The sequence below is a fragment of the Amphiprion ocellaris genome, chromosome 5, assembly GCF_022539595.1.
Source record: "Amphiprion ocellaris isolate individual 3 ecotype Okinawa chromosome 5, ASM2253959v1, whole genome shotgun sequence".
In the NCBI taxonomy this organism is placed as follows: domain Eukaryota; kingdom Metazoa; phylum Chordata; class Actinopteri; family Pomacentridae; genus Amphiprion; species Amphiprion ocellaris.
Window position 1 is genome coordinate 2,760,563 of NC_072770.1, and position 26,379 is coordinate 2,786,941.

A 26,379-nucleotide genomic window follows, 5' to 3' on the forward strand; every position below is an offset into this window, starting at 1 on the left:
CACACACACACACACACACACACACACACACACACACACACACACACACACACACACACACACACACACACACACACACACACACACACAGGTCAATGTCATACCACTTCCTGGTGTTAGCTGGTGGACACCAGCTGGTGTCATGATCCAATTAAGTCACATGGGAAAAAGTTAGAGAAACTGTGGTTAAAAAAAAAAAAAACTATTTGCAAGCTGACAAGAAGTCACATTTAGGATTTTAAACACTAGGACAACCTGACTATCTGGTATAATTTTTGATAAGTGGATATTTTTTAAACATGTTGTACTACTAAATATTTTTTTCATGAAATCATCTTTCATGAAAACTGAAAAATAAGTGCATCAGTGTCTGAAGTATGTACAAAAAGGATATCATGAAAATAAGTACAAAAAGAAAAAGTGTCATTTCCAATTCCATGGAAAAGATACAGCAATTAATATTTCTATGTTTATATATTTAATATTTAATTTATTTTGTATGTGTCAATCAATATTGGATTTTATATAAAGCGTGAAAGTTTCAGTGACATCATGGGCTATGGTTATTTGATTTACAGTCAGGTCTGGAATGATTGACAGGTCGTCTGGAGGAGGCAGCCTTGATGCTCATTCACCGTAAACAGTCAATAGTCTAAACCAAAGAACAGTGCCACGAACCCACTGAACTGACCTTCATTCATTGAACTGAGACAACATTCATCAGTAACAGTGATAGTGGAAACTATCCCAGTCTTAGAGTGAAGGCAGGGGACATGTGGTCTAAATACGATCTGTTACAGGAAGAAAAACATTACTACAGTACTCAACATATTTAACTGTATATTACTATACTCAACATACAGTAATATACAGAAGGAACATGCAGAGCAACGAAAGGATGAAATTCACTTCACAATTATGTAGCTCAACAAAGGAACATGGTAAACTTTAAAGTAAAACTACAAGATTATTACTTAACAAAATTATTATTACAAAGTTTCAGTTATTACGATCTATCAAATGCTTATGGGAGCAGAAGCAGATAAAATACATTTTTAAAAATTCTGAACTATGTAGAAGCTGGCCCCCCACTTCATGGGATCATTTGAGGGGGAGACCATAGTCAATCTCTGCGCCGTCTGTCTTAAACTCCCTCGCTCCATGCGAGTCCACCCTACCCTTCACTTCTCCCTGCTCAAACCTGTCCAAGAGAGCCAAATGGCGCCCCCTACTCCTACTCCACCACCACCCAAGACTCTGGAGGATCAACCAGTGTACACGGTCTGAAGACTCCTGGATGTACATGGCCGTGGCAGGGGTGTCCAATACCTAGTTGACTGGAAGGGAAATGGACCGGACGAATGAACTTGGATCCCCTGGCGGCAGATTCAGGACTCCAGTTTGATCAGAAACTTCCGTGACAGTGGAGATCTACATCTCATCTCATGCATACAACTCATATCTATTGGTTACATTACTGACTATTGATTTGATTTGGGAAGTTGTTTGAAATCAGCATCTCCAGGCAGTTTTACAGATATTAGCAAAACAAAACAAAACAAAACAAAACACACAAAGAAACAGCTCATAAAAAAAGAAAAAAACAGAAGCAGAAAAACGTGTGAGTGCATTTTGGCCACTACTTCTCTATCAAGGTTTTTAAATTCTGGATAAATTTCAGCTTCTGAAATGCTTCTGACTACTTTGCAGTTAAATAGCAATCAGCACTTGTCAGTGTGGTACCAAATATTTTGTTCATATTCAGAAACTACAGTTGGTTCTTTAAGAAAACATCTTGAGTTAAAGGTGGTAGTGGAAAACTGTTCGGCTATGTTCGAAATCACCCCTTGTTCACCGGATTTCTACTTCATATCTAATGGATATTTAATCAATAATTTCAAGTGTTTAAAATGCATCCATATTATATGTAGTGCACCACATTTACTGTCCACCAATTTATTGGAGTATCTAAATCATCAATATGTAAATGTATCCACTGCATCATCAAAGTTTCCACAGTGGAATGATAAAGTTTGTCTAGTGGTTCCACAGTGCCAAGAGACAAATTTTAGCAAATGTAAAAATGATCATAACATGACTCAACAGCTGCTGCTGCTAATGCAAAATAATGGTAAGCACCTAGTACTACTAAATTACCATGATATATTGAGTAATGAAGAAGTTAACAACAGTAGTGATTTCAGACACAGCCTCAAGTTCCATTACATGTTTTTGTTTGTGGGTGGTCAAAACACTATTGCTGTGTTTTGTGTGCTGTTATACCCACCTCCAGTAGGTGAGCACAGCCAGCAGCAGGAAGAGGCAGAGGAAGGTGAGAGCTGAGACCACCACCAAAGGTACCAGCCACTCCACATGACCCAGTCCCGCCCCAGATGCAGGCCTTGCCTGGCGGGTAAAGTTGGTCACTGTGTTAGGATGATCTGGAGGAAAAAGGAAGAGAATTAAGCAAGGGAAAGAAATAAAGTTCACAGCCAGATGCTTCAACAGGAGAGGCATAGGGAGGCTATGACTTGGTACCACTAACAACAGAAGGATTAAAGAGGAAATTTAAGTAGCAATGCAGATAAATATGCGGAAAAGACTGGATTACAGTGAAAAAAGGAAGCAAAAAAAAGAAGATGAAAGAGAGTGCATAGGAGTGATGGTTTTGTGTTAATAATTAGCATTTTCATTTTGGCTCATAGATAATCAAAGGTTCAAGCTTCCATATATTGGGTTCATATAACAAGACAAAAATATGAATTGCTGTACCACTTATCTCTAATTGTGGAACTAGTTTTATTGACAAGACAAGAAGGAGAAGACAAAGTAAGTTTTGTGAGGAAAAATGCCCTCATCTCAAATTTCCGTTCTCCCTATGAGATCCAATAAGTATATTCCATGATCATTTTCTAATTCAATTCTGTTGATAGACAGTAAGGGTGCTTTCACACCTGTTAGTCCGCTAGAGTGGTTCGTTTGGACCCAAAAGTTGTTACAATGTTGCTATTTTCAACTGGTTCGGTTCGCATTCACACCAGTGTTTTCGCAGTTGAACCTACTCCAATTAATGTTATATCTCCCCCCAGTCGTTTGGCGGCGCTGTTTACAAAACAAGGCGTTTACGATGACGTAGGTGTACGCTGATTGGCGCAGCATGTGAAGAGGGAAAAATCCCGGAAGCTACGGAAGCTCCCGTAGACCAAAAAGTCTGCTGCGCCATCAAGCCGGTCCGAATGGAGACAGGTTTGTGTTCTCACCAGGAGCGAACCGAACTGGAGTTCACATAGAAGCGGACCGAGACCACCTCCCGAAAGTGGTCTCGGTGCAGTTCGTTAGTCCGAACCAAAAAAATCTGGTATGCTTTCACATCAGCCCAAACGAACCTTACTTGCAGGTGTTGCGGACTCCAGTCCGCTTTAAGCGGACTAAAAGACGTAGGTGTGAAAGCACCCTAATACTATGCATCTGCCTCCACACATTAAAATGTGACTGAAACAAGTGTATTGCAAACAACATATACTGCAGTGCTTTGAAGAAGGTTGACATGATCCCCTATCTATGGTTGTCAATGATAATTCCTATACCTTTAAGTATTTCTAAATGTTGCTTTTATCTGATATAGCAATGTGTCCTTCTATAAGGAGATTATAAGGAAATCTTTAACAGAGGTTCAGGAGAAAGACCTCACCTCAATCACTCCCCTTCCTGTTGTACACCTCTACATACCACACTGCTCTTTCTACTTGTTCATTATCACTTCTCATGCACAGTGCGCTACTGTACTGTCCACAATTCAAAGCAGTTCTTCCTCTTTCGGTCATCTTCCCTTTACAGCATTACTACTAGTTGCTATTCCAAAGTCCACAAGACTTTCCATTCCCATGCTCTTGCCACAAGGTGTCGACCTAAAGGAAATCTAGTTCTTAATTTCAAGGACAAACTATCAATCTTAACCTAGCCAGTTGCAACATGCCTCAGTGCAGGTACTTGCATTGAGGCATGTTGCATTTCTTCTGCAGTCGATCTTGACTGGCCTGATCTCACAACTGCTTAGTACAACATCTGTCATCAATTTCCTGCCATGATTTCTAGCACCAAGATGCCAGCGTCACTAACTACTACCCCCGCATCAACAACCCTCCACTTTTAAACATTGGGATGCCAGATTCTCATTTAGACAATTTCTCCATGACCCTGGATTTGATCATTCTTCATTTGCACTTAAAGAAATTTTGACTTCATGAACCTTCATCATGATCATCATCGCATCATGATCTCATTTAATCTGTCGTTTCATGTTTAAGTCTGACACCTAAATGTTTCATGTCATATATGTGTTTAGCCTTGTTCTGATTGTCTACCTACCATGAGTACAAATATGATGAAATGATGTGTAACAATATTGGACTGAGTAGAAACCATAAACAGTTAAAAGTTATCTGAAAATGTAACTCTGTAAGGGACATCTGGACATCAGCCCTTCTCAGTGGAGGTTGGTCCAGAACCCTCCTCTTTTAAGGAGATGCACAAGAATCCCTTAAAAGACCATAGCTGAAAACTTTGCTTTGAGTCTTCCTTTCTGAGAGTCATTCTTGAGGAATCCCAGAGTTCTCCTGACTCTGAGGCTCCACTCTGTCCACCGCTGTTCTGACCTGTTTCCACAGGCTGATCAGACCACTCACCGAGGCATCATCATCATCATCATCATCATCATCATGGCACTGAAGCAATTTTCAATCCCTGGAACTTGGTGCAACTTTCCCAAATTCTCTTTTCAACGATACAATTTACAAGTGAACAGATTAGTCAACCATCAAATTAGCAGCTGCTTTCAGGTGTTGTCCCTTCATCCATTTCCCTCAGAACACCACATTTCAAATGAAATATTACCTCCAACATTACAATAAAATGTCATGTTCTCTTCCTTCCCTTTTCCTTCACTCACATTCACCGCCTTGTTTGCTTTGTGTTGTTGTTGTCTTAATGTATGCTGTTGTTGTATCATAGTTAGTTCTTGTTATTGTTTAGTTTAATAAATGTACCATAACTAAGTCCAGTTGCCTCAATCGTTTTATTGTTCATATTTTGGTCTCTAACTTGTATAGATTCCAGCTACAGAAATTTATACAGAACCCGTCAAGCTAAATAATTCTCCTATAAATCTTGAAGCTCTTTTTGACAGTGCAACAAGAGGTGCTTCATGTGCTGCATTATTATATTCGTCTAATCTAAATACTTTGCTGGCCGAATATCAGACTATTTAATAATTCTGCATAAAGCAACCTTAACCCCATTTGAGCAAACATTTACCCGACATTTTATAATTTGGTGGAGAAACATTATTTAATAATCCTACAATAATATTTGGTGGAGTAATATTAACAAGAAAACATAAATTAAACAAATAATAAATCCTAAGCTGGCTACAATGTCATGACTATCAAACCAGTGGAAACAGACGTCAACAAGCATAAAGTCAGGCATATTTGAATCACTAAATAAACAACGGAATGAGGCTGTGTTTAAAAAAAGACAAAATAGAATCTTTTCAAAAATGCTACTTCATAATAGGTTCACTTGCTCTTGCTGTTTACTAAAAAACAATGATAATTATTCACAAAGGAATCAAAGAGCACATTTTTCTGTTAAGAAAAACATTTTAAAGTTTGACTGATACCCATTGGAACATGTCTTGTTTAAACTACTTTTGTACATTTTGCTGTGAATACTTTATTAAAATGTGCATAATGTGGAATGTGATCACACTAAATTTGCTAAGCTAGGCTAAACACATTGTGTACCTCACTTATTCCTGTACAGGACAAACCAGAATGAACATCTCATGCTTTACGACAGCAAACAAGCACCAGAACAGAAAGTGGTTTCTTTCACTTCATCTAACTAAAAACTGAGGGTGCTGCAATCACATAAAACCATCAAACAAACCAAAATAATACAGATCAGTCAGCTGCTAGGCCAGGTCCCAGCTGCTATGAGATCTGCACACCCTGCATTCTCTGTTTGAGAAAGTGCAGCCAGATAATTGCATCAAAACAACACACAACTCAGGATCATTTTAACCATTTGTTAAATCCAGGTTGCTGTTAGGTCTTTTCATCACCACCACTACCTACCCAGTTCAGCGGCTGCAGCCGTGACGTTGCTGGAGCTGATGCCGGCCCCCATGGCCTTCAATCAGCAGCTTTGCCTGGAGCCGAACGCTACATCAGGCCGGGCCAGTGCACTGCACCACAGCTGGCTTGCAACGCCACTAACTTGGCATCTCTTCTCTTACATCCATATGCACAGACATGCACAGTGCACACAGAGACCCAGAGATGCTGCCTGTTTATTCCCTTCTCTTCTCCTTCTGCTTTTCTCTTACGATTACAGCGGTCTGCCAAAAATAAAATAAATAAATAAATATAACCCCTGCCTGCTGCACGCTAACACGTAACACACACACGCGCGCACACACACACACGCACACACGCACGCATGCGCGCACACACACACACACACACACACACACACACACACACACACACACACACACACACACACAGCCAGTTACCAATTTGCAGGGCAATACATACAGGCTCTAACACACCAAACACACACCATACGCACCCATGCAACTATAAATGGAGCAGAGGCTCCTTTTCTCCCCTGCAGCTGAGTCTAGCCTCCAAGTCCCATCTCCTCTCGCCATGTTTGAAAGTAGGCCAGCACTCAGATCAGAGCAAGAAGAGGGAGAGGCAGAGAGAGGATGAAGGGGGTGGTGGAGGAGTGTGAGAAAGGAAGGGGGCAGTGGACAGAAGAAAAGAGAAGACAGACTAAAAGAGGAAATGAGGAGACTAAAGAAAACAAAATTACTGTGAGGAGAAGAAAAAAATGGTGACATCTGGGCAGAAGAGAAAGGCAGGCATGCAGGAGAACAACAAGCAGAGAGGAAGACTGATTGGTCAATTGTAGAAAGAAGGAAAATATGGTGATAAGATGAGCTTAGTTTTTCTGTTCTAGTTTGGTAGCTGTGGTTTTGACATCTATTTTCCGCAGGCTGCTGAGTAAGGGTTCCCAATATGAAGCCTTAAACAGGTGTAACAGACCAGGTCAATCCCCCTGGCCTGGGGCAGTTTATACCCAGGTATGCTTTGGCCGGGGTATTAATCTGGCCTGTTACACCAGAATGATCTCACCATTTCTACAATATTGCTGTGGTGCACTCAACACTGAAAAAAGTTAGGAGATTGACAGTAGTGGGGAAAGTACACTGATCTAGATCTAAATATGTAGTAGTACTTACAATATACAACACACTTGTGTAAAGTCACTTCAATGTCTAATGATTCAAAATCGCATCACCTTTAAATAACTGCATTATTTCTGAGTTGACAATAGAGTACTTTCTCTTCTGGACAATCAAGAATAAGTATGTTGGAAAGATGATATTGAAAATACAGTCCTCATAGTTGAAACTGCGTGCAGCAAAAGTAACCACTGACACACAATGCATGAGCATTGTCCTCCGTATTGGACCTACAGGCTGCTTCTATCTTCCATGTGGAGCAGACATGCAAAGAATTACCAGAGATTTGTGACAATGGGACTTCACAATGATGGAAAAGGATACGGAAGGATCAGTAACCAACAACAACAAAAAAAATGATCAAAACACATTCTCAGCAGTATCCAAGAGGTATAGAAAGAGCTAAGGTACCACTAATCAAAGTCCTCCAGAAATGACACACAGTGGACAACTTTTACAATCTGGTTCTGAAAACAGACAAGCAATTACTTCAGACTTGGCACACGGGTTACTAATGGAATTCAGATTTTCTTTGGTGTAGTGTAACATTTTTTGGGTACGATGTGCTAAAAGGTAGGTTTACTCCTGTTCTGCCCCTCAGCTTAATTTCCCCATTCTGTATTGGTTTGTGTTCATTTCCTTGTCAAATAAAACCCATTTTGTAAACTCAACTTGTCTCTGTCCTTTTCCTGTGTTCGCACCTGGGTTCCAGCATCACTGTGACAAATATTTTAGTTTTAGCTTACATTAGAACAAATACATTTTGTTCAACTTAAAAATAATAAAATTTTGAATGAGGTATGCTCACTTCTGTTGTCTACTGGACATTAAACTTACATTCAAAAAATATTAGTCGACCACTGATCTATTCATGTAATCAGCATGCTGATGTTTTTCCTTACAAGTAGAACTCATACTGATCTCGACATCTTTGTGTCCAGGTAGTCTGTTCCGTATCATATTATTAGCATGTAAAATCTCCCAAGTGACTAGTAACAGCTGTCTAATGAATGTAGTGAAACAAAACGTATAATACGTCTGTCTAAAAAGTAATGGAATTAAGCACAGTCAGTGCAAAACTAATGTGACTGTATGAGGCCTTATGGTTCTTCCTGCTAGCTCTCACCAAACTGTAGCAGCATAGGTTTCAGCACATGTGCTTCCACAACAAAATCAAAGAATATAATGAACAATTAGGGGGCATAACGAGAAACTGCAATCATTTACTTTAAAATGGGGCTTTATTTTAAATTGTTTTGTTATTATTACTCTGCCAAGTAATGCAGCGGAGTTATGTGACAATCGGCATTGGTTTGTCTGTCTGTCTGTCTGTTTGCAACATTAATCAAAAATGGACCAAAGGATTTCAATGACATTTTCAGGGAAGGTCAGAAATGACACAAGGACCAATTGATTAGACTTTGACAGTGAAGATTTGTGTATCATTGCGCAATAACGGCACAGCGTCACTGTAACTATGACAACCAGTGAACACTAAGTCAGCTGCCCACTGATGATCACATGATTGCGATCCTACTACAAATTGACATCTGCGGGCCACGAATTGTTTAAAGAGTTCATGCTTCGGAAATCGCACAACGACTGAGCAACCTTGGTGGAGTACTGCACTCTCTGAGTGCTTTTCTTGTCTCATTATGTTATGTCTTGTTGTTTTAGACAGTGTTGTAAATTAAAGCAGTTTCAGTGGGAACACAGAGAGCAAAGTATAAAGTCTGCTCTGTTTTTACTGGAACTTTATTACCACAGCATCACTGCAACTGATCATCACAACAGCACCACCTTATCAATTCCATTTTAATGATGCTTTACAACTTTTTACAATAACTAAATGGATTACTAGTCTTAGTCTAGTTATCCTGTTGTATGCATGCTTCTCCAACACATTCTTTTACTTCAGAAACAGTCAAAGTGCTAATTACATGTTGCTTTAAGTTTTAGTAAAGGAAACCACAAGGCTGAAATTGGGCGTTGTGAGGCTTTCAGTTGCAAAATGCCATAGAAATGACTAGATCTGGCTGTATTATTCTTTTTCCACATTCCTCTTAATCTAAATATGACTATTAAACCACTGATCATACACTTCCTAGAGATATTGGAGGAGAGAGTTAAAATTTGATCACAGAAGGCTACTCTTCTACATCTTGTTTCCACTGAAATAAAATAGCAGAAATAGGGACATTTGGAACTGTTGGTGTTTGAATGAAATATTTTGTTACTGTATAAATCCAGTAATAATATGGGTTTATATATTGCAAAAAAAGACCAGAGGAATCCTTGCCCTCCACACTGAAGAGCTTAAACTCAATATAGGCTTTTACAATTTTAACCTGTCCCACACTTAGAAATGTGACCATTCTGTTGGTGTCACCTCTTGTTAAGAGGTTCTTCAGGAGGATCTAGGAATGAAATATTTTACTTTTAAGAATTCCGTCATATACTCTCCCTTGATGAATGTTTTGTAAATTCACCAGATTCTCAGCTTTCTTTTTGAAATATCAGAACTCAGTGACAGTATGTTGACTCACCAGTATGGAAGGAAAAAGGCCATTGCTTCTTGTCCTCCTCTGTGCTAGCTCTGAGAGTCACTGTGGGGTTTGTAGGTGCAAATAAAGCTGCAGTTCCACCGGCTGTCTCTGTAGTGGTAACGGGTTTAGAGTCCAGTGGATTGTGGGGGTACACTTGCAGTTCATCTTTTTTGCATGACGGCAACTTAGTTAAATTTGGTTCAGTCTGTTGTTTCTTCTTTGCAGTGGAGTCTGGTGTCTTACTGGGTTGCTGGTTTACCACTGTGCTGCTGTCCTTCTTCCCTGCGTCACTCACACCACATGATCTTTTCCGCTCTTTCCTCTGGTCTTTTTCTTCATCTTCCTCATCCTTATCCTCTCCTTCCCTTTCTCCATCCTCTCCTTGACCCTTGTTCTCTCTGTCCTCACCCCCAGCTTCACTGTTATCTTTGGCTGTGGCCACTGTGATAGCAGAGCCAGTGGAGGTGGCATCTTTGGTGACCTCAGTGGTCCAACGTAGACCGGTGGGATTACGAGTGGGTGCTCTGCTCGGCCAAATGGAGCTGGGAAAAGAGGAGATGACGCCACCGCTGAAACCTAGGCCAGCAAGCAAAGTGCTGGTCAACACAGACGCCACAGTTGCTTGACTACCGCTAGAAGATGGGCTGATGCCTGTCGCCATAGAGACAAAAGAGAAGGGGATGCCAGAAGAGGTCCAAGTTGATGAGCCAGAGGAAATGGGAGCCATATCAGCTGAGGAGGCTGGGGACACTGTTGGCTGAGAAAGAAACACTTTATTCAGTAAGGTTTGTCCTCATTAGTTGTTTTTCATTCTCAATGAGCTTTGACATTATTAGTTACAGAGATTAACCCCTGAAAGCACATTCAGTCCCCCCCCCCACCAGAAAGAATACCACACATTTCTGCTGCATTTATGTTTAATGTATTTTTTTTCTGACTTCTCTCTAAGTTTAGCTGGCATCTCCTGAATCAGTGGTAAATACATCACAGTTGAGCTGCTCAAAACTCAGATCTACAAAGAGCGTAAAAATTGATGAGGTGTCATAAGTACACATTGCTTTCACAATTATAAGTTGTATGAATCCGGTGAGGAGCATGATTGTCAAACAGTGGGTGAAGCAGCTATCCCCATCTTGATAACATCAGAAATGGACAACTGTTAAGGGATCACAAGCTCAAAACCAACAAGGTTAGGGGTTAAAGTAAAGCATCTTCGAATTTTAAACTTTTAAACCACTTTTTGAGTTTGAGATAAATTTGAAATGTGCACAAAATAAGAGATAAATGACCAAAATCCCAAGAATAGTCATACTAATCGATTCTTGGAGCTTGCAGAGGTCTAAGTGTTGCAGTTCAAAATGGGGCCACTGGTGCAAGGAACAGTTCCAGAATTTTTAAACATTCCAGCTGTATTAAAAAAATGTAGTTATCCTGCCAAGAAAGGCAGCAGAATTTTGTGACAATCTGCGTTGGTTTGTCTGTCTGTCTGTCTGTCTGTCTGTCTCTCTGTCTGTCTGTCTGTCTGTTAGCAATATGACTCAGAAACGGACTGACGGATTGACATGAAATTTTCAGGGAAGGTCTGAAATGACACAAGCACCAATTGAGTAGATTTCAGCAGTGATGTGGCTTATAGTCTGGATCCACAAATTTTTTAAAGATTTCATCTGGCGGAAATGATACAGCGACTGAGCAGCCTTGGCAGAGTACTGTGCTCTGTGAGTGCTTTCCCAGTTTCATATGAAATGCAAAAAATATTACAACCTAATTTTTTTCACAAACTAAAGTCTAAAATTTGCATGTGTTCACGCTTATTTGTCAGTGATTATTTCATATTACTACGACTGCATTTAAGATTACATATGTGGTAAATAAAGATGAAAGTATAAAATTAAGCAAAACAAAAGACTGTTAGTATAGATTTAAATATAACTAAGCTATCTGATTTGAATGTAAATGATTTGTACAAAGAAATAATTTTTTTCCCCTACAAATCAAAACAAAACAAACAAACAACAAACAAACAAACAAACAAACAAAAAATACACACAGAGAATGATTAAAATATCATCATCCTGTAATATGTGAATCAGTCTTTTTCAACCTGACTAGGAGTCCCACTGACAGTTTCCTGTCAGCGTAGGGAAGACTGACGCCAATATAGACACTGCTCTCTGCTGGATAAAAAATGAAAAGACAGTAGTCACATCTGCTCCTTACCATTCCAGTTTTTACAATCCTTGTTCCCTCAAAGATCCTGGTGGTGTTAGCTGAAACACAGGGAAGAAACAAATACACATAAGCAACAATAAAACACTAGACAGTCAAAACTTCAATTTTAATGAGTGTCTAGAAGACATCCATGAGTGCAAAGTAAATACAGTAATGACAGCATGACATACAGTAAATGAAAAGTGCTAAATATTTAATGGGTCGGCCAATAAAAAGAATGTAGTAAGGTGAAATTACTGCATCTCATTTTTTGAGATGTCTGCTTGTTTTATTTTCTTGTGAACTGCAGCTGCAGATATAAGCTCTCATAAATGACCTGAATATGAACATTTTTTGTGATGTTATGAATGAAGGAATCCTCACTCTTTTATGATGCTGTAATTGTGAGACAATATGTATGGTTGATGCTCTAAGAGACAATTAGGATGACACTAGGGTAATTTAGCAGCAACTAATGAGAACTTGAAGTCTAAGAAGTGTATTTGTGTTTCAGTGTTACCTCTGAAGAGCATGCTTTGGCTGAAGTCACTGCGCATGTCATTCATACAGACGGCCTGGACTCGAAACAGGTACAGAACATCAGGGGAGACGGGAGAAATGATGGCCTCCTAGACAACAACCCCCCCCCAAAAAAACAGTAAGACTCAGTAAGTCTGGTCTGCTTCAGCCCTCTAAGTTTATCATGAGTCATGTTCATTCAGTTATAGAGATGAATTCATATTAAGAAGGGTGCATAATGAACCAACATCTCCTTTCAAAATGAAGAATCATTGAAAATATGGATGCACAATTGGGCATAAATAAAATGCTTTAATTGCAGCCCAGGTATGTTCGTTTTTCCATTTATTTTCTAGAGTAGACTGAAAAGTGTCGACTGAAAACTGGCACATCCACATCTGCAGAAACCACATAACACACATACAATGTACACATCAACAAAAATCATATCCTAATTGAATTTCTCGATCTACACAGACGCATAGGTGGACTAATTAGTTGCCAAGAGCAGAAATCAATGTCATAATTGATTTACCAAATGGATTTCGGTAACATGCTAGCTTGAGTTGTAAATAAAAATGTTTGCATTGCACACCATATACACTTCTACAGCAAAAAAAAAAAAAAAAGTCTAAGTAAACGACCCCACCAAGTGTGCAGAACAACCAAAAACCTATCCTGGGAAAACATTGAGACAAAAGCCAGACTGGAGTGTTAGAGCCTTGTGTGCAGGTAGGCTACTGTGAAGGTCACTACACTATTAGATCTCTATAGTAACTGTCCTACTGCACTCCTAACCAGTCAGACAATGTACTACCCTCTTTTTGTGTGGTTCATCTATACTGTTTGTCTTCCTATTTCCTAAAGGTAGTCCCCAAATCAAGGAAGAGACTCAGATCCTTAAAATGCAGGACAAACGGGCTGAGAAACAGCTTTTTCCTATTGTCTGTCAGACTTCTGAAATCCAAACTATAGTACACTAGTATGCAGTGTCACTTTTAATGGTTCTAATGCTGCTTACATGCAATCACCTGCCTATATTTATTCTATTTTATGGATTTTTATTTGATTTCTTTTACCTCCCACATTGTATTGTATATATTTTGCCTCTTTTGCATATGTTGTAATTCTTAATATAGTCTTGTTTTATATGCACATTTGATTTAGCTTTTTATCAATACACCGTCCAGTGGCAGCTATTTATGTTTTCATCATACCCCCATGTATAATTTCAATAAAGCTACTCTATTCTATTCTATTCTATTCTATTCTATTCTATTCTATTCTATTCTATTCTATTCTATTCTATTCTATTCTATTCTATAACAAGGTGGCTGTGTATGTGCGTTTCCCCAGTCCATTAGGTTAGCAACAGAAACTCACCAAACTCACCTTGTGAAAAATCCCTCTGTCACTAGAAATATAAAATACACAAGTGGTCATCTCTGCTGTCCATCTCCAGGACATAAGAGGTTGATAATAAAAGAATAAATCCATTTTATTTCTTATTTGTTTTAAGGGATGACTTCATTTTTTTTGGATACTAATTACTTAAACATGCAATTTTTGAACTATGTTTAGAAAATTTATCAAGTTAAAGTTATTTTTACTACAATTGAAAATCACTCTTAAATGCAAACATGCAATGGTCCATTTGACAATATCATGATGTTTATGGTTTCAAGAGGCAAAATAAGCTCAGTCAGTGTGGGAGAGATGTTTAACCACCATTATATTCAGCATGTCAACAACACCACCAGCTCATTACTTAGCTTCAATACACTATTAGCATTCTTTTAAAAAAATATCATTGTTAGTAAAAATGTGACTTTTGTTTTATTTATGAACCGATAGAGGGTCGTGATCAAGTCTACACTCACCTTCAACTTTATGAAACATTTTAGCATTTTTTAGTTCACTATTGCTCTACTATTTTGATCCAGTACAGCAACATCGTGGAGATTTTAAAAGCTAAAAATGGCAATATTTCCCTTGGGAGCTGGTGGATACCCAATTTCAAAGAAAAAAAAAAAAGAGAAATTAGACCCATATTCATCAGAGGGCAAACACAGCTCTAAATAAATGCTGATGTGGTTCTATGTGTGCTGGATGTGTAACTCCTTGCTAATATGTAAGATAATTACTTTATTAGGCTATAATGTGCGAAGCCATTTCTGATTATCTGCCTGTCATGAAATTATGCCATATAGACAGTGCTGCTCTACAGAAGAGTGCTTGACTGTAGCGCCCCCAGTGTCCAGCAATGTCTCCTCTTCACAAATCTGAGATTGGTCTGAAAAACATCTTTCAAAAGACTAAAGACTGAACCTACACCTCCTCAATAAAATGTTCCATATGTCAGTTTTATATTAATTATATTATTAACTACAATTCTGACCCCAAACTTCAGACAAAATATATCTGAAAGAGTTCCATACAATATAATTTCTGCATCACCTCCTGGGGCCTATGGAATGGATAGAATGATCCATCATCAATTACATTTAAATTCTGAAGGTGGACTTGAAGCCTGCATTGGCAAATAGTTAATGTATTATATCGTAAACAAACAGTAAAAGTCTGACAGTTCCTTGGCGGCAATGCCATTTCCACTGATATTATTGCACCATTAGTACTGATGTGGTAATGATATAGTGATGCTAAATTAACATCACCCTCAGTAAAAACAGGTGTCTCATTTTAAAAATCAGATTAACTACACATTTTTACGTTATCTGCCAATTGCCAAACAACTCATTACTCTGTCAAGGAACACGGTGGAGTTATGTGATGATCGCCGTAAGTTCATCCTTCCTTCTGTGCGCAATATTACTCAAAAACAGAATAATGGATTTGGATGAAAGGGAAGGTCGGAAACGACAGAAGGACCAAGTGATTAGATTTTGGCAGTGATGCTGCTTATAGTCTGGATCCACGGATTTGTTAAAGATTTCTGTATCACTGTGAGGTAGCGGCATTGTAACCATGACAACAAGTGAACACTACGTCTGCTGCCTCCTGACGATCACATGATTGCGATCCTACCACAAATCCACCCCTGCCAACTTATTAGGACTCTTCTGTCGGAAATCATACAACGACTGAGCAGCCTTGGCAGAGTACTGCACTCTCTGAGTGGTTTTCTTATTTTATGTCTGTTATGTATTCAGGGAGAACTAGATATCATCACTACAAACACGAGAGGGGATTGTATGAAAAAACTGACATCCAACTCATATCTTTTGTGGCTCACAGTAACACAGTGGAGGATGGGTGAAATGAGTGAATCAAAAAATTTTACATGTAAGCATTTCAGGACTGATTTACAGTGGCATCAGCAGCAGCAGGAAAAACAGACAAGGTCACTGATTAATAGAATTGTTCTTTGCACTGTCACAGCATTAAGTGATTATTCCCATATACATACAGTAAATACACTACCGTTCAAAAGTTTGGGGTCACTTAGAAATGTCCTTATTTTTGAAAGAAAAGCAGTTTTTTCAATGAAGATAACATTAAATGAATGATAAATCCAGTGTAGACATTGTTAATGTGGTAAATGACTATTGTAGCTGGAAACAGCTGATTTTTAATGGAATATCTCCATAGGGGTACAGAGGAACATTTCCAGCAACCATCACTCCTGTGTTCTAATGCTACATTGTGTTAGCTAATGGTGTTGAAAGGCTCATTGATGATTAGAAAACCCTTGTGCAGTTATGTTAGCACATGGATAAAAGTGGTAGTTTTCATGGAAAACATGGAATTATCTAGATGACCCCAAACGTTTGAATGGTGGTGTATATACATGAACAAAATCACTTTCACCAATTAGCCACCACATTAAAATCCTTGACAGGTGAAGTATACAGCATCACCTAGTTACAATGCTGGAAGCTCTTGGGTCCTGGCATTCATGATGGCACTTGGACTGGAATTTTTGGAAGTGAATTCTATACTCAGATAATCCCTTAATAAATGTGTTTGGCTCAGATGAAGTCCAGCATGTTTGGCATGAACCAAGTCAGGACAACACAGTGGACTCATAGTCCAAACAGTGAAGCACTGAGGTGGGAGTGTGATGATGGGGCTGCATGAGTGAATAAGGTGTTAGGGAGATGACATTTTTAGATGGAATTCCGGTCTATATACCAAAATACTGTCGAACAAGATGGCTCCTAATCTGCAGATGCTCAGCAGAACAGGAATATTTCAGCATGATAATGAACCAAAGCACACTGCCAAAATCACACAAAGGAGCAATTTTTCCACTTGCTTCCTGTTTTATTTTGAAATTGTTTTCATTGTGTGTTGCTTGTGTCTTTACTTTGGGTCTTTGTTTCTCTTTTTCCTCCTTTCTGTTTGCCTGATTAGTTTCACCTGTGTCCTATCAATCAGCTGTCTTGTCTCCCCAATCAGTTGTAAGTAAGAAGTTTGTAATCACCCTGTTTACCTCCCTCATGCTGGACCTCCTGTTCACTTGAGCCTCCTGCTCATGAGCCATTTTGTGCTATTTATTTCTTGCTCCAGTTTATGCAGTGTTTATATGATATTTTTTTAGAATTTTTGTTGCTTTTTCCAGCTGCTCAGGATTATGATTTATCTGGACTGTGAACTGTTTTTGTATCACCTTTTTGATTAAGGCTCCCTTTTTGTTCCTTTAATACCTTAATTAACTCACCAATTCTTGGCACCGACTGTGGATCCATGCTGTTTGTGTTAGATGTAAGTAACTAACTCTTATAACGTGTTACAATTCAGATTAGTTGAAATTCAAATGGTATTGAACAGAGATGAACTCACTTCTATTGTACACTACATTTGCCATCTACTGGGTGTTGTTAGAGAACTTTGCTGACATTCAATCAGGAGGCTTATAGGAGCACATTAAAATCCTAAAAATGCTAAGACCTTTCTGGAATCAGAGTTTACATTTTTTTCTCTGTAGAAGACTGTGTAAAATGTCCATTGACTCCAAATGGTTCATTAGCTTACTGCACTAATACTCTTATTTATATGCTACATCATAGTCCTCTATCTAGATTTTTAGCTTTTTACACCTTTGCTCCTTTACTCATTGGATTTCTACCCTGTTCAATCCCTTTCGGAACTAGTTTTTCTTATCTGTTACCCCCTTGTTAACAAGTGCCAGGGGTCATAAAATAGTTCAAAGTATTTTGCTGCATGATGATTCTCCACTGATTGTGGTAAGGGGTGTGTGTGATGGATTTGAAGGTCCTGAAGCCATCCCAGTCCCTGCTGTGACCTAGATAAAGGCATCATTTGGGAATATGAAGGGTAAGAGCAAAATCAAATGGCCAACAGGCAGAGGAAGAAAAGTGTGTGGGAAGAGGAGGGTATATGAGAAAAGTACATGCGTGAGGAAGGTGGTGGAGGGGGAGGGAGAGCATAGTAGATTTCAGAGGGAGGAAGTGTTTCTTGGGTTAATGATGGGAGGATAAAACATGTCCCACCTCTCTCCCGCCATTCCTATCATGGCTTATTTTCAGTTTTGATAGCTGAAGCTGCTTCCACAGCCAGGAAGCACTCTGAGCACTTTTTGCACTGTTCCTGTCTTCTCACAAAGCCACTGGTCCAAGGTCATGCTTTCTGTGCAGCCTGGCATCCCCTCCTGCTTAGCATTAGCTTTCTGCTGGCTGAATGGAAAACTGCACTGTAAGGGGAATGACACCACCTGTCTTTTCCACAGCCCGACCTTATAGATGATGGAGGATGTTTGTGACGTATTGGCATGTTTATTTATTTTATTTTTTATTTGTGTTTAAAACCTTTGTACTCACACAAGTTAATAAGTTCTTTATTAAATGTTTGCCGATCTGTTTCTGACAGTAAGTTGTAATTTGCCAAACCTGCGTTTGTGGCATATCTTTGCTAGACAAACGGAAAAAACCATACATTTTTAATGATGCAGTCCTGATTGTGTATGTGTCAAAACAGTTTTCTTCCAAAACTAGTGATTTTCTTCTTTAAAGGCCCTCGCAACCATACTTTTGATGGAGTAAAATCCTCTGTTTTTGAAAGAACACAAGAGCAAGCACTCTCTGCACATGCTTCCACCCAGTGCTATTGCATCTGACCATGTGGACATAATTTCCGGTTAAAGCAAATAAAGTTGACTGTGGCTCAGTTTAAAGTAGTTTCACTGTCTTAACAAAAAGTGATCTGTACACCTGATCTGGAAACACAGTAGACAATTAAAATACATTCAACTGCTGAGTGCTTCACAACAATATGGTTAGATCAAGGTAAACAACATATGTTATAAGCTTGCAGTGTATCAGTTTTAGGGGGATGTAAATGAAGAAGCAAAACCAAGAACAAACAAGACCCTGAAATAAGGGAGGAAAAACGCAGAATTATACACAGAGGACCAGAAATAGAAACAGTAAATAGCAGCCATAGTTACAAATATGGAGCACTTTGTGTTTTGGGTAGGTGCGTAATTTGTCTTTAAGGGAATCCTCTGATTATTGGCTCAGGATCAGAGGATGGTTGGCTGACCTGGAATCTGGACTTTCAAGGGCTGTATTTGTAGCAAAGGCGCCAAAATCAGCTTGAAAAACATCCCTAGTGAGTGATTAGGAAGAATTAATAACTACAATAGTGTATGTTTAAGCCCTGAGGAAACAATTCTTAAAAAAAAAATCAATAATACAAAATCATCATCATCCACCAAATGAGACTGAGCATTCCAGGAACAATATCTGAACCAAGTTTCGGTTGACTAGAACTTTTGCTAGGGATCTTTGTCTTGCCTGAGTTCTCTCTTTAAAGTAAATGCCAGTGTGAATCAAATGAGAGAGCGCCATCATCTATGGTCAGCAGCAGTTCTAGTAGCCTCTGCACTTCCAGTTCCTGTGATCTCTTTGACGTCGTGAAGCCAACTCACTGCAGGTCTACCGCTCCTTCTCTTTCTGTTGACCATCCCTTGAATGATTGTTTTCTCAAGGCTGCGATGTCTGGTAGCATGACCAAAATAGCTGAGTTTCCTTGCAATGCATGAGTACAGATGCATTTGTTCTCTTGTCTGTTCATAGTATCCTCAGGATCCTGCAGCGGCACCACATTTCAAAAGAATCTAATCTCTTTCTATCCGTTGCCTTCATAGTCCAGGATTCGGAGCCATATGACGCCACTGCAAAGGCTGTTAATCTCAGCCGTTTGACCTTGAGGGACGAAGGAAGCTTACTTTTCCATAGCTTGGTCATTTTTTTCACTACACTTCGGGCCATTGCAAGTCTTCTTTTGATCTCTTGGTGCGGTTCCGTTTTGTGTTGATGACCAAACCCAGGAACTCAAAGCTCGCCACCTCTTTGATTCCATCACTGTCCAGAGTAAAGATTCTATTTGCATCACTGTGGCGATCATCAACAATCATGATTTTCACGTTCAACAACAGTCCCCATTCTTCGCTTGCTGTTTTCACTGCTCTTAGCAGGTCCATCAGTTCGTTGCTGCTTCTTAACTTTGTCATCCATTGACCTAAGTTCTAGTAACAATAAAATACACCCGAAAGAGGATGGACTTGTGGGATGATGTGTTTTGGCCATGCACATTCCAAATCTGGAGTCCTAGAACTAAACAGGTCTAATATTTTACAGAAAATGTAGTATATCATAATATATATGGCAGTGCAAAATGACAGAGGTACAGAGGAACATTTCCAGCAACCATCACTCCTGTGTTCTAATGCTACATTGTGGTAGCTAATGGTGTTGAAAGGCTCACTGATGATTAGAAAAGCCTTGTGCAGTTATGTAGCACATGAATAAAAGTGGGAGTTTCACTGGAAAACATGAAATTGCCTGGGTGATCCCAAACATTTGAACGGTCATATATATGCAAATTTCATCCATACTGGTGATTTTCTACAATTTTATAATAAAGAAATGTCTGCATCCTTCCATTGGTTTGCTTTTTCTTTCCACATATATATGAATGCATTTAACAGATGTGAATACTGACTGTTATTGACCAACTGTGTAATACCAAATAAGTCTTGTGAATCTGGGTTTTTGGACTGTTGTGGATGCAGACATATTTGGAACGCCGTGTGTTAATTAAGCTTTGTGTTTTATTTACATATCCTAATTCAATTTCTTAGTAACACTCCTATTATGACTGCAAACTGCTCGACTACAAAATACATTTTTAGCCCTCTAATCATACTTGTGTTCCAGTTTGGAAAATGTGCTCTTCTTACATCACATGGAAGTACAGTCAAATGAATGAAGCTTTGGACCGAGACATCCTTTGCCCCATGTGTTGGTTGATATAGGCTACTAGTTACAATGTAGAACAACTCATCTCCTGTACACTGCTTCATTCACTGATACTGAATGGATCAAACTAGTTTGTTAACAGTCTATCCAAAATAGTTTTGTCATCTGCTTTGTCAGGATGACCATCCATCCATCCATCCATCCATCCATCCATCCATCCATCCATCCATCCATCCATCCATCCATCCATCCATCCATCCATCCATCCATCCATCCATCCATCCATCAATTCTCATAAATTTCTGCAGCAACTTCATTAAGAAAACAAATATTGTTAAAAATGACTTTAACTTAACTCATGCATATAACGCAATCTCAATATTGAATACAAAGCAACAAACCTATTTGACCTCTTTGTATAAACTCCTAATTTCAATCTCTAAACCTATGGAGAACACTAATGTAAAGTCCCTAACACATCCATTCTTTAACTATATTTTCTACTGTTCTTTAAAAAAAAGCTGCCTTTTCGGGAAATTTGCATTGTGTTTTAATGAATCTGAAAAAAAAAATCACACTTCTCTGGTTTTGGTTCCTAAAGCACTTGGTTAAGGACAAGGGCAGTTTAGGTTAAATATCATCGAACTGTTATTTTTATACTCTACAGTGAAGACCACTATTTTTTCCTTAACCTTACATGATAACGAAAACATTAAAGATGCCTCAGGCTACTGTCATACTTTCTGTAATATGGAGTATGCAAAGATCCAGTAGAGTCAGAAAGTGTACACAAGGCTCTGTGTGGACATTTGCATATCTTCAGTGTTTCGTGACCAAGCAGACTGTGGCCACTACTCCTCAAGGGTGTCAAGTGTACTCTGGCTTCGTCCCACAGTTCAAGAACATGCTGAGGTTAACTGGGAACTCGAAATTGTCCATAGGTGGGAATGTGAATGTGACTGTTTGTCTCTACAGTGGTGGATAAAAAGTTTTCAGACACCCTTAAAATTTTACACAATCTCAAATATTATCATTAAACATTTGTAGAAAAATCTTTGTGTTTCAAAAAGTGTGGTTGCATTAGACAAACAAATAAAAATGTAAATTTTTTTGTTTATTGTTTACAAGAAAAACTAACAAAACTAAATTCTTGACAGTCTCAATATGTCAGTTCTCAACATCGCTGGTATCAAAGTCAACAAACAAAAAGTCAAACAAAAAGAGAATGTGTGCAAAACTGAACAGAAAAATAAATAAACCATCACATCATCAAACCAGAAAAGCACTCAGAGAATGCAGTATTCTGCCAAGACCGTTTATTCCCTGACCTTGCGCTCAACACAAACGTGTGTTCTGCATGCGTACGTTATGTACGGATACCGAATCGCCTGACCTAAATATCTAGTGGGTGGCAGGAATCGATGGGACTCAGAAACACCCCCACAATTTAATCAATTGTTCCTTGTATCATTTCCGATAAGTCAGCAACGGTGGATCTGTAGTACAGTTGCAGTGATGTGATCATCAGCAGGCAGCTGAGGTAGTGTTCACTTGTTGTCATGGTTACAGTGATGCTGTGCCGCTATCAGACGTGTTGTGTTAGGTTCCTTGTTTTAGCCATTTTTGTCTCTGAAGAACTTTCAAATATGCTACCTTTGTGTAGACACAAAGCACGGTAACAAAAATTGTGCCAATCTTCATTAGTGGATCACTGGTACCGAAATGATCCGATACTCAAAATTTATCATGTATTTTAATGGAACCAATCAATTTTAAGTTTTTTATGGCTTTTTAAAGATGTGTCTACTATTTTGGCTGTGACTGTATTAAAAGAAATTGCACTTGTGGACCTAAGAGTGATTCTTCATGCAGTATTTCACAAACGCACGGGGTGTCCAAAAGCTTTTTTTTCACCACTGTATGTGTAGCCCTGCAATAGACTGGAAACCTGTCCAGGGTGTCCCCTGCTTTCACCTTAACTCAGCTGGGATAGACTCCAGCCCCCACGTGACCCTAATTTCATTTTCATAGAAACACTGATGAAAGAAATGCTAAATTAGAGATTGCTTACTTGTAGAGTTATTGGAAACAGTTGAGCCTCAGTGAGGATAAACAGACATAATGGTGCAAATTTTCTGACATTCTCTCTAAGGAAAAAATACTAGTGTTGTCAGATTCATAGTCAAGGCCAGGGCCCAGCATCTGGTATTGAAAATTTATGTAGCATAAATCTAGCTACAATTCCCAAGTACTAAAGAAGGTGTATTCATTACAGGTTATCAGTTCAGTCCAACAATGTGAACAGCAGCCTCGCCTCATAGCCAAGTCAAGTGTGTTTTATTCTTAAATTTAGGATCTATTATATGTTTTTTCTTATTTGTTATGTTGGGTTCATCATTTGATAATCTTATCTAATCCTACTAGCTGTAGGATTCAGCATCAGTCCATTATAGGACTGTAACTCTTTGGTTCTTTTCAGTCTCACCAGGTTGTGTTTGGCGTCAGTAAGGTGGGTCTCCTCATAGCTGTCGTCGTGGGTGGTCCAGCTGTAGGACACTAGGAAGTGGAGGATGGGTGGGTGGTAGGTGACCTCCGGACGAGCCCAGCGGACCACTAGTGCACTGCCATTCACATGCTGCACCTTCATGTTGATGGGAGCACTGCTGCACACTGGAAGGAATATGAAGAAAGAAACCAACAAAAGAAAAAATGGAAGGACGGAGACATGTAGAGAAAAAGGATAGGGGTGAGGGGAAGGCAGGTAGACCAAAAAAGTCATGGTAGGAGAAAAAAAGAGATAATTGATATATTATATTATATATATATTATAAGTAGTAAGAAAGAAATGGATGAAAAATGAAGGAAGGGTGGATGTGAAGGGAGAGTGAAGGAAGCAAATGAGAATTGAAGAGAGAAAGAGATGCAGAGAGGTTATTTAGTGACTGATTGACTCAGTTTATCTTTCAAATACTTTCAAAGTGGGCTATATGAACACATACACAAAACACAGCATAACCCAGTACACAAAACTGTATGTATGAAGGGTAGGACTAATACCCATGAGCACAAAGGAAAGCTCTAGATTCAAGATTCAGATTCGAGACCTTCATTTATTACAAGCACAATTATAAATAGCATAATGTGCAGTGAAATCTATTGAGTACCTGTTCCAGACCGAACCAATAGGCGGAATAAAAATTATAACAAAACAGAATTAAAAAAGACAAAAGAAATAAATATATATACACTATCATCAGAAGTTCAGAAAATTTCATGTCTTCCAAGAAAACTCACACAAGGGTTTTCTAATCATCAGTGAGCCTTTCAACACCATTAGCTAACACAATGTAGCATTAGAACACAGGAGTGATGGTTGCTGGAAATGTTCCTCTGTACCTCTATGGAGATATTCTATTAAAAATCAGCTGTTTCCTGCTAGAAGAGTCATTTACCACATTAACAATGACCCCAAACTTTTGAACTGTACTGTATATGAATGTATATCTATCTATCTATCTATCTATCTATCTATAGTCTATCTATCTATCTATCTATCTATCTATCTATCTATCTATCTATCTATCTATCTATCTATCTATCTATCTATAGTCTATCTATCTATCTATCTATCTATCTATCTATCTATCTATCTATCTATCTATCTATCTATCTATCTATCTATCTATCTATCTATCTATAGTCTATCTATCTATCTATCTATCTATCTATCTATCTATCTATCTATCTATCTATCTATCTATCTATCTATCTATCTATCTATCTATCTATCTATCTATCTATCTATCTATCTATCTATCTATCTATCTCTCTCTGTCTCTCTCTCTGTCTCTCTTATTTCTCATAGAAATAAGCAATAAATATATAAATCAAAGTGTCAGATAGTGCGTTTGTGAGTGACCGGGATCAATAATTTCAGAGATGGCAGCATCATTCCTCTGGGACAGAAAACTGAAGATATCTGGACTAAACTAGATGTTTGAGGAACCTCTGATCCACATTTTAGACCAAACAGCTGATTGATGAATAAAGAGAACAAAAACACATGGCAGCCACAGATAGTTAAAGACGAGAAGAGGCGTCACTTTGCTGTGGTTCTGTCACATCACATTCTCTTCTCTGTCAGATCAATAACTGATCAGATCAATAACTGATCAGCTCCATTAAACCTTCAGATCAATAATAATGTAAAAAGCCAGTACCAAAAAATCATAATCCATGTTTGTCCTAAAGGCAGAGCTGTGCAGAGCACTGACGCTACACCACTCAATACTGTACAGCTTCCCCAGCATCAGCCTTGCAGTGAAACACTCCTGACTCCAATCTGTGATTAGACAGAAGTAGCAGGAAAGACTCCTCCTCTCATTTATCCTCCACGTCTGTAGCTGTTCCTTTCAAAAGGCTACATATATATATATATATATATATATATATATATATATATATATATATATATATATATATATATATATATATATATATATATATATATACACGCAAAGAGACACTGCAGACACAGCTGTCACACACACAGAGACACAAGCATGCAAGTTCATATAAACCCTGAGGCAAAAACACATACGCCCTGTAGGTTTTATCATGAATTTAACAATACACATCTTTGTTAGGGCTGCAGTGTGGCTCGGTGGCTAGCACCGCCATCTCACAGCTAGAAGATTGCATCTGTGTAGAGTTTTCACTTTGTCTCTGCGCAGCGTAGGTTTTCACCAGTCCAAAAACAGGCTCGAGTTATTTGGTGTGAATGTGAGTGTGCTTGGTTGTCTGTCCTATGATAGACTGGTGTCCTGTGCAGGTTTGCCTGGGAAATACTCCAGCCTACAGACTATTAAGTGATGTGTAGATAATCGATGGATGGACATCATTGTGAACCAACTGTACTATTAATTATGATAGGACCAGCCCTGCCTTGCCTTCTATTCACCACTAGATGTCTCCGTGTGACAACTGGGATTTTCTTCTTCGCTGGGGCGTGCTGTCGATGTAGTATTTGATAAGATACTGAGTACCGTATGTTATAATTAGTTGAGTCAGATCTGAAATATTGCCTGGACTATGTATTCACTTGCAGAGGAAACCAAAATGTGCACTTGAAAAGGTTTATAATACAAAGTTAACCAACTACATATTTGTCTGCTGTCATGAAAAAAAAAGTTTAAAATACATTTTTGGTCAATAATTCCGTCTGTAGAACAGCAGAGTCATGTGATGCTCCCTTTTCCGGTCTGAGTTTATTATGCTATGACAGAATTAGTGTTTTCATTCCATTTTGTCATTTTGCTGTTTGCCGTTAGGCAACCATCATTGTACAAAGCAATAAATTGTACATTGAAAACTCTACTGCAGCCCAGACAACATTATCCCTTGTAGGTTTTTCATGTGACACATGTATCGAAAGTATTTCCAGCATATTTGGTAATAAATAAGACTTGAAACAGCAGAATGGTGAGCACAATTGTAGTGATGGAATTGTGGAAATTCATTTATTTATCTCTAAATTACGCCTCACTGT

General features: G+C 38.7%; 1 protein-coding gene across 4 annotated transcripts in view; it reads right to left on the bottom strand.

The window, feature by feature from the left end:
- Window positions 1-26,379, bottom strand: part of LOC111578637 (receptor-type tyrosine-protein phosphatase gamma-like) — a 413,908-nt gene that overhangs the window by 38,319 nt on the left and 349,210 nt on the right. For all 4 annotated transcript variants that reach the window (XR_008601705.1, XM_055010623.1, XM_055010621.1 and 1 more), the window contains exons 9-13: window positions 23,317-23,501; window positions 12,590-12,698; window positions 12,079-12,128; window positions 9,859-10,615; window positions 2,288-2,441 (exon numbers count right to left, since the gene is read on the bottom strand). Coding sequence is in view for 3 of the 4 variants with exons in the window: in XM_055010623.1 (XP_054866598.1) it covers window positions 2,288-2,441; window positions 9,859-10,615; window positions 12,079-12,128; window positions 12,590-12,698; window positions 23,317-23,501 (1,255 nt within the window). In the remaining variant the exon portion in view is untranslated. The remainder of the gene's footprint in view (window positions 1-2,287; window positions 2,442-9,858; window positions 10,616-12,078; window positions 12,129-12,589; window positions 12,699-23,316; window positions 23,502-26,379) is intronic.